Here is a 10000-nt window from a genome sequence, read left to right on the forward strand (position 1 = left end):
TATGTTTTTGTTAACAAGTTAAAGGTGTTTAATGATAATGCAAGCATGTTTAACACATATAGTTAATATTGTTAAAAAATTAAAGGTGTTTAATGATAATACACGTATGTTTAATACATATAGTTAATATTGTTAACAACTTAAAGGTGTTTATAAAGATAATACAAGCATGTTTAACACATATAGTTAATATTGTTAATAAGTTAAAGGTGTTTAAAGATAATACAAGCATGTTTAACACATATAGTTAATATTGTTAATAAGTTAAAGGTGTTTAAAGATAATACAAGCCTGTTTAACACATATAGTTAATATTGTTAATAAGTTAAAGGTGTTTAAAGATAATACAAGCATGTTTAACACATATAGATTCCTTTCTTTCATGAAGACAAGAATATAAGTTGGTGTATTACCTGATTCTGATGACTTGCATTGATTGGAATCAGACAGTGGTGCTGATGTCCGCATTTTCGAATGGAGGAGAAAAAAAGTCCTCCATTCCGTCCAATACCACATGAAAGTGGTTGGTTTTTGGCATCTTATTTGTCCAGCTTCCGTACTCCTTTATGTACACTTTACAAGAAAGTGCCGGCAAACTCCGTAGCTTGCTAGCTTGTGCACGCCAGCTTTCTGAGACGTGGTTGGGGGGCGTGGTTAAGAGGGGAGGAGTATATTGACAGCTAGAATTCACCAAGTCAAGTATTTCATATATATATATCTACATCCTGAAAATATGCAAACAAACTGTGTTTAGGTAATTGATACTTCAAACTTGCATAAATAAATATTAAGGAATATAACATAACTTGGCTTCTGAGAGTTTCAAAATGTAATGAATAAAATGCTAAAGTTGTTGATAAGCAAGCAATTATTTTAATAATTAAATATGGTCATTTTAAATGAATTATTATGATAATTTAAAATCAATTATTTCAAATATGTTTATTTTAATGTATAATTCTATGACTGGATGTAATAAGGAGTCAAGAAAAAATACAAATAAAAATACAATTAATTTTGATGTTTTTAGCAAAATATAGTAAATTTTTTTTTTTTTTTTTAATTAATAAATATATTTATTTTTAGGTAAGATAAACATAATAATACAATTTATCTCTAGTCTGGATGATTTAGTTCTTGTCACCCGTCATGAAAAAAGGCTGTCCTCACTCAGGTCCGCATGGAGCTGGAGGGGGCGTGGCTTCCAGCTCCGGCAGAAAATCGGGAGATTTTCGGGAGAATATTTGTCCCGGGAGGTTTTCGGGAGAGGCGCTGAATTTCGGGAGTCTCCCGGAAAATTCGGGAGGGTTGGCAAGTATGGTTTATGGCCGACAATAAAGAGTTTTGCTCAGTAAAGTGATGGATGGAATTCATGTCCTCAAAGCGTCTCGACAGACGTTACAATATTTGAACAATGATGACGAAAACTGTTTTCTCTGTCGTGTCCCTGTGTCGAAAATTGTTATGCGCTTATTTTTAGGGCCCGCATGGCCCATTGTAAAAGGAATCCCAACGGGAGTCCTTTTGCAATGGGCCATAAGGACCTATTGTTTTTCTAAGGTTTTATTATTATTCCGCCGCCTCTTTGAGCACTAATTTGACACACTTAACATGCTTCAAAACTCACCATATTTGACCCACACATCAGGACCTGCGAAAATTGTCTTTTAATAAAAAAACCGAACCCCAAAACTCAAAATTGCGCTCTAGCGCCTCCCTAGAAAGAAAACTGCTTATAACTCCCAGTACGAATGTTGTAGAGACATGAAACAAAAACCTCTATGTAGGGCTCACTTAGCCCTACTTTTCATTAATTAATTTCCTCGGGCAAAAATCAACAGAAAGTTGGCAATTCCCCCTTCAAGACAAAAATGTACTAAAAACAGTCACTTTTGCCTCTTTGAGCTGTAATTTGACCCCCTTAACATGCTTCAAAACTCACCGAACTGAACACACACATCAGGACTAGCAGAAATTGCGATCTAATAAAAAAACCTAACCCCAAATTTAAAAATTGCGCTCTAGAGCAATTTTTTAATAAAACGGAGAAAAAACTGCTCCTCGGAAGAAAAAAATGACAAAACTGCCTGTAACTCCAATTGGGAAGGTCGGAGAGACATGAAACAAAAACCTCAATGTAGGTCTCACTTCGACCTACATTTCATAAATTGACAACCCAAAAATCAACAGGAAGTTTGCTATTCCCCCTTCAAAACAACATTTTTGTAAAAACCGGTCACCTTCCTTCAAAATCTATGTCCTCTGAGCACGTTTGTCGTTTAGGCTTCAAACTAACACAGGAGAGAGATTGAACCCTTGTGTATAAAAGTATAGAACAGCTTTTTAATACCTGCTCCGGTTTTGATTTTATGACCCTTCAAAGACCCGCTGCACTGATGCTGCTGCGCTGCTGTTTTTTTAAGATGGCTGCTCAAAAGCAGGAAGCACCAACATGCCCACACAATGCAGACAAGGTAGGTACACTAGACAAAAGTCTTGGGACACTTCAGACTAAAAGTAGACAAAAGTATTGGGACACTTAGGACTAGCACCTGCCAAATACGCGGGCCCGACCAATGCTGCTTGCAGCTTTAATTGTATTTGATTTTGTGCGTGGCATAGATTTGACGTGCGCAGAGGACGCTTGAGCAGTGCGCAATTGCACAGGCGCGCACCTTAGAGGGAACGTTGGCTACCACAATTGCTCCAATAACACCTGAGTCTCCTACCATCACAGGGTGCCTGTCTACAAAAGATCCACAATCATGACTAGAGATGTCCGATAATATCGGACTGCCGATATAATCGGCCGACAAATGCTTTAAAATGTAATATCGGAAATGGTCGGTATCGGTTTCAAAAAGTAAAATTTATACATTTTTAAAACGCCGATGTACGGAGTGGTACACGGACGTAGGGAGAAGTACAGAGCGCCAATAAACCTTAAAGGAACTGCCTTTGCGTGCCGGCCCAATCACATGATATCTACGGCTTTTCACACACATACAGGCCGTATAAACAACTTTAACACTGTTACAAATATGCGCCACACTGTGAACCCAGAGTTTTCAATTTACGGAAAATAAAAAGCCTCTCTAAAAGTATCCTCTCCATGGTTTAAGTAAACTACACGGTTGTAGACCACCACAATGTGTAATGATGTTTATGCTGATTAAAGAATGTTGTTTTGAAAGACGCGGAATAAGATTTAGCTACTCACAGGCGGGTCCTGGTCCTCGGCAAATACAGTAGTGATGACTGTCCCTTTCTCTGCGTTGGGTGCCACCATGCCTTTGTACAGGACCTGGCTAAACACTGGAGAGAAGTCGTTCATATCCTGAAAAAAAAAACAAGAATAGTGTCGGAGGCAGATATTTACATATATCCGAATTTAAGTTGTACTTCTTCCATTTCTTTGTCATATTTGAAAACAGCTCGTCTTTTCCACTTCTTCTCTTGATGCTCTGTCAGCAAGCAAACTCTGTGTGTTAACCTTGAGTTCTTTGGAATGTATTATGGCTAGGGAGACGTTGTGCTTTTGTTATGGCTAGGGAGGTGGAAGGGAAGAGAGGTTTTTGGGCGTTGGGAAGGGGGACCATTTTGGGTGTGCGGGATAGAAGGTTCTAGGGTTAGACTGGTCTCAATCTAAAATGTATATTGTCAAAGCTTTGAGAATATATACAACAAAATACCTATTCTGTCTCTGGTGGTTTTTCAACTCAGCTTTAAGTGTCGGAAAGAACTTGGGAGCGAATTGTGACTTGAATTCCCTGGGAGGAACAACTGGTCCAAAACGCAACAAATGACACCGTCAAAAGTACTGTTGACTGCTATTGCGTCAACAGAACATACACTTGTAAAGAACACAAAGTCACGGCTGTCTTGAGTTTCCAATAATTTCTACAACTCTTATTTTTTAGTTTCATCTGACATCACATGAACAAAGAAAAGACCTTCTGGAAGAAAGTTCTGTGGTCAGATGAAACAAAAAATGAGCTGTTTGGCCACAATACCCAGCAATATGTTTAGAGGAGAAAAGCTGAGGTCTTTAATCCCAGGAACACTACACCTACCGTCAAGCATGGTGGTGGTAGTATTATGCTCTGGGCCTGTTTTGCTGCCAATGGAACTGGTGCTTTACAGAGAGTAAATGGGACAATGAAAAAGGAGGATTACCTCCAAATTCTTCAGGACAACCTAAAATCATCAGCCCGGAGGTTGGGTCTTGGGCGCAGTTGGGTGTTCCAACAGGACAATGACCCCAAACACACGTCAAAAGTGGTAAAGGAATGGCTAAATCAGGCTAGAATGAAGGTTTTAGAATGACATTAACCAGAAGCTTGTAGATGGGTTTTTTTTGTGACCAACAAGTATGTGTTCCAATCACTCTATCACAAAAAATAAGGGTTGTAGAAATTATTGGAAATTCAAGACAGCCGTGGCATTATGTTCTTTACAAGTGTACGTAAAATTTTGATCGCGACTGTACAGTACAATTGCAGCATTAACGGGGTAAGCCAAATTTGATGGACCCGTTGCATTTTGTGGCTTTCAATGCCTCACAATCAAACACTTTTATGTTAAAATACTGAACAGATGTTTACCTTATCCCAGGGGTCGGCAACCCAAAATGTTGAAAGAGCCATATTGGACCAAAAATACAAAAACAAATCTGTCTGGAGCCGCAAAAAATTAAAAGCCATATTACATACAGATAGTGTGTCATGAGATATAAATTGAATTAATATGACTTAAAGGAAACTAAATGACCTCAAATATAGCTACAAATGAGGCATAATGATGCAATATGTACATATAGCTAGCCTAAATAGCATGTTAGCATCGATTAGCTTGCAGTCATGCAGTGACCAAATATGTCTGATTAGCACTCCACACAAGTCAATAACATCAACAAAACTCACCTCTGTGGAAAGTTTGGCGGACAAAATGAGACAGAAAAAGAAGTGGCATAAAACACGTCCTATAAAGTCGGAGAAAGTTATACAAACTACGGCGAGTTCAAGGACCGCCAAAATTAGTAGGACAAAACGGCGCTCGCCAAATACTCGAATCAGTGAAGCATGTTTAATATAAACAGTGTGCTTTATAACAATTAGGGAGGTTTGTGTCATGTTTGTCCTCCTACAGAAACCATATTAAAACAAAAAATAGATTTTTTTTCCCCTCATCTTTTTCCATTTTTCATACATTTTTTAAAAAGCTCCAGAGAGCCACTAGGGCGGCGCTAAAGAGCCGTTCTAGAGCCGCGGGTTGCCGACCCCTGCCTTATCCCAATAAACATCTGTTCAGTATTTTAACATAAAAGTGTTTGATTGTGAGGCATTAAAAGCCACAAAATGCAACGGGTCCATCAGACCCACAAACGCTGGCTGAGCAACAACAATATGAACGTTGCACGGAAAATTTCTCTGCCAGTTTCTGCATCCCACGGGGATTCTTCTTTTTGTGTTCCTGCACCTGCGGTTCCCACACAAGGTTGCAACGTTGTTTGTCAACACTGTCTGCTCTCATTTTCTCGCACATTTGACCCTCTGATGTTCTGTGTACCTACACTCTGTCCTCCTCCTGTCTAGACCTGACAGTTTCTGCAACACTTTTATGTTAAAATACTGAACAGATGTTTATTGGGATAAGGTAAACATCTGTTCAGTATTTTAACATAAAAGTGTTTGATTGTGAGGCATTAAAAGCCACAAAATGCAACGGGTCCATCAGACCCACAAACGCTGGCTGAGTAACAACAATATGAACGTTGCACGGAAAATTTCTCTGCCAGTTTCTGCATCCCACAGGGATTCTTCTTTTTGTGTTTCTGCACCTGCGGTTCCCACACAAGGTTGCACTCGACTGTCTGCTCTCTTTTTCTCGCACATTTGACCCTCTGATGTTCTGTGTACCTACACTCTGTCCTCCTCCTGTCTAGACCTGCTGTGTATGTGTGTGTGGGTGTGTGGGTGCGTGTGGTACACAGAACATCAATTTCCACACTTATATTAGCCCCGGGTCCAGTGGACCCGGACATCTTATATGTAATAGAAATGTGTAGGGGGGGGTGTATGGTGTGTGGTCATTAAATATGTATTCTGATCACAGAAAATGAGCCAAAGTCAGTGAGTCTCAGTTTGAAAAATGTATTAATTGTATCATCTTATTAGTGATTCCCAGAGCCCAAAAAAAGTCTGCGGGCTATAGAGCGTTTTCTATTCGGGCCCCAGTACTATGGAATGCCCTCCCGGTAACAGTTAGAGATGCTACCTCAGTAGAAGCATTTAAGTCCCATCTCAAAACTCATTTGTATACTCTAGCCTTTGAATAGCCCCCTTTTTTTAGACCAGTTGATCTGCCGTTTCTTTTCTTTTCTCCTCTGCTCCCCCCTATCCCTTGTGGAAGGGGAGACACACAGGTCCGGTGGCCATGGATGGGGTGCTGGCTGTCCGGGGTCGGGACCCGGGGTGGACCGCTCGCCTGTGTATCGGTTGGGAACATCTCTGCGCTGCTGACCCGTCTCCGCTCGGGATGGTTTCCTGCTGACCCCACTGTGGACTGGACTCTTACTGTTATGCTGGATCCACTATGGACTGGACTCTCACAATATTATGTTAGACCCACTCGACATCCATTGCATTCGGTCTCCCTAGAGGGGGGGGGGGTTTACCCACATATGCGGTCCTCTCCAAGGTTTCTCATAGTCATTCACATCGACGTCCCACTGGGGTGAGTTTTTCCTTGCCCTTATGTGGGCTTTCTACCGAGGATGTCGTTGTGGCTTGTGCAGCCCTTTGAGACACTTGTGATTTAGGGCTATATAAATAAACATTGATTGATTGATTGATTGATTTTTCTTTTAATAAAAAATGAAAACGGGTCTCACAGACCCCGGACACCACATTTTAAAGTGCATCGATGGGAGAAAAACAGATTTATTCAGGAAAGGAAATGGAGAGTGTGGCCTCATTCAGACTCCCGAACAAAAAACGAGTGAGATGGGGAAAAAAAAGCAGGTATATCAAAGGCAAAAAAAAAAAGCGTACACTTCAGGCTGCATCTGTGCACTCCAAACTGATTAACAACAACAACTGGAGAGCTTTTCTACCGCAATAGCATCCCACTAACCCTCTGGAGTGGTAATAGGGCACCAACAGTTTTTTCCTTTGGATTTAAAACTCCTTCTATCAATCCACAGAGACTTATGAATACCATACCATACCATACCATACCATAGGGCTGTACACCACAAAGAAATGAATGCACTCCGAGACATTCAAAGGTTTTGTTTCCATGATTCTCCGTCCGGAAATTCCTTTTGAAACAATTCTCTCCCGCCAGTCTTTCTTTTGCATTTGCTCCGGGACCTTTTTTGATTGTAACGTTGTGTTCGTGCCGTAATCTATGATGATTTCTTGATGGACTATTGCTATTTAACATCAACAAAGCCATTTAAAGATGTAGTAATATGTGCCAATTTCACAACAGACATCACGTACAACAACTCAAATTTACCATCTGAACCTCCGCCTCCTTCCATGGTAACGGTGGTGGAGGAACAGGAGGAGTTCGGGCCCGAGGTCCCGCACTCGGCCCGGCCCTCCTCCCTTCCCTGTGACAATCTGCTCACGTTAGCGCAGAAAGCGGATGTTGCCACGTGTTCTCCCTACGGCCCGGCCGCACCAACCTCATCCAACATCATATCGAGACGAGCCCGGAGGTTAGGGTGCGGTATCGGCCATACCGGCTCCCCGAACACAAGCGCAAAGTAGATCGGGAGGAATTAAAAACCATGCTGGAATTGGGGGTAATAGAAGAATGCCACAGTGTGTGGTGCAGCCCCATCGTTCTGGTAGGGAAGAAGGACGGGTCTGTGCGGTTCTGTGTGGATAACCGCAAGGTGAATGAAGTATCACGTTTTGACGCGTACCCAATGCCTCGGGTCGACGAGCTCCTGGATCGGCTGGGCACTGCACGGTTTTTCACGACACTGGATTCAACCAAGGGCTACTGGCAGATTCCCTTATCACCAGACTGCCGGGAAAAAACGGCTTTTTCCACTCCGGAAGGTTTATACCAATTCGTGACACTTCCGTTTGACTTGTTCGGTGCGCCCGCCATGTTCCAGCGCCTCATGGACTGGGTGCTGTGCCCTCACGCGGCATATGCGGCTGCCTACCTGGATGACATCATCATCCAGAGTAGCGGCTGGGAGGAGCATATGCGGCGGGTGGGGACAGTGCTCGAGTCCCTGAGGCGGGCAGTTGGCCGGAGGGGGTACAGTATTTGGGGTACCACTTGGGAGGGGGGCAGGTGCGGCCGCAGGTAGACAAGACGGCGGCGATCGCAGCCTGTCCACCCCCCAAGACGAAAAAAGAGGTGAGGCAGTTTTTGGGTCTGGCGGTTCATTCCACGGTTCGCAGACCTGACCAGCCCACTGACTGACCTCACCCAAAAGGGTGCCCCAGAGCTGGTCCAGTGGACGGAGCAGTGCCAGCGGGTGTTTGAGAAGGTAAAGATAATAATAATAATAATAACTGGGATTTATATAGCGCTTTTCTAAGTACCCAAAGTCGCTTTACATGTAGAACCCATCAATCATTCACACCTGGTGGTGGTAAGCTACTTTCATAGCCACAGCTGCCCTGGGGTAGACTGACGGAAGCGTGGCTGCAATTAGCGCCAACGGCCCCTCCGACCACCACCTATCATTCATCATTCAATTCACCGGTGTGAGTGGCACCGGGGGCAAAGGGTGAAGTGTCCCGCCCAAGGACACAACGGCAGTGATTTTGGATGGTAAGAGGCGGGGAGCGAACCTGCAACCCTCAGGTTTCTGGCACGGTTGCTCTACCCACTACGCCATACCGCCCTCTGTGAGGAGCCGGTACTGCACATGCCTAACTTTGCTATCCCCTTCTGTCTGCAGGCGGACGCGTCGGGCAGGGGGCTGGGGCCGGTGCTGTCCCAGCGGGTGGGGGACGTCAACCGCCCGTACTGTACATCAGCCGGAAACTCTCGGACCAGGGGGGCGAGGTACAGCACAGTGGAGAGGGAGTACCTCGCCATCCGGTGGGCGGACTGGGCCCCTCCGGTACTACCTGCTGGGGCGCGCCTTCAGTCTCTGCTCGGACCACAAACCACCGCATGAAGGATGCCAACGCGCGGATCACCCGGTGGTACCTCGCGTTGCAGCCCTACAACTTCCAGATGGTCCACAGACCGGGTATGCAGATGACCGTGGCCGACTTCCTCTCGCGGCCCTCTACGGAGGGGGGGAAGTGGCCGCGGCCGGTTGGCTGCCTGACCTGAGACTGGCGGTGGAGGCATGTGGAAGGGGCGTGGTCCACTAGCGGCTATGAAGCAGCTGCAGGTGAGTGGATAGCCCAGCTGGAACAGGTTACCTAATCACCTGTCTCTTTATTAGCAGCGTGAGGGACCGGAGAGGGAAGACGAGCAAGGAGAGACGGAGAAGGAAGGAGCGAGAGAGAAAAATAAAAATAACTCATTATTCTGAACCTGAGCCTAATTCCTCCCGGTCACGGTGAACCCTGACACAAGACGTGTGACAGTCACAATTATTGTTTCTCCATGCACTTGAGCACAACTGCGGTTTTTTCGATAACAAAACCCTTGTAAATAATGCAGAGCAGGTCTGGCCACGTATTTGAATGCAGTCTTGATAATCTCCCAGTCTCCTCTGCATGAGAATGACAAGACGTTCCCGCCGACTCTAAACAGCCCGAGTTTAACTCCAAAATATAAACCCCCAGGACTAATCTTTCTTTTGTTTTTATTTGTCATCTCGGTGACAGGCTGGCGCATACCCATGATTTATTTACACATCCCATGGGAGGAAACTAATACTTCTTTTTTTTTGTTTTTGTTTTGTTGTAACGATCACCACTACGAAGTTCTGAAACGTAGGACACACAGGACACTCTGAACTGCCGAGGATCCTCCGAGAGAGACGACAACAAAACAATACCAGAGG

The 10000-nt window shown here is 44.0% G+C and overlaps 1 protein-coding gene across 2 annotated transcripts in view; it reads right to left on the bottom strand.

The window, feature by feature from the left end:
* LOC133580422 (protocadherin-15-like) overlaps window positions 1-10000 on the bottom strand; it is an 888230-nt gene that overhangs the window by 283763 nt on the left and 594467 nt on the right. For both annotated transcript variants that reach the window (XM_061934831.1, XM_061934743.1), the window contains one exon: window positions 3221-3337. In XM_061934831.1, coding sequence (XP_061790815.1) covers window positions 3221-3337 — 117 coding nt within the window. The remainder of the gene's footprint in view (window positions 1-3220; window positions 3338-10000) is intronic.

The sequence above is a fragment of the Nerophis lumbriciformis genome, linkage group LG02, assembly GCF_033978685.3.
Source record: "Nerophis lumbriciformis linkage group LG02, RoL_Nlum_v2.1, whole genome shotgun sequence".
NCBI lineage: Eukaryota > Metazoa > Chordata > Actinopteri > Syngnathiformes > Syngnathidae > Nerophis > Nerophis lumbriciformis.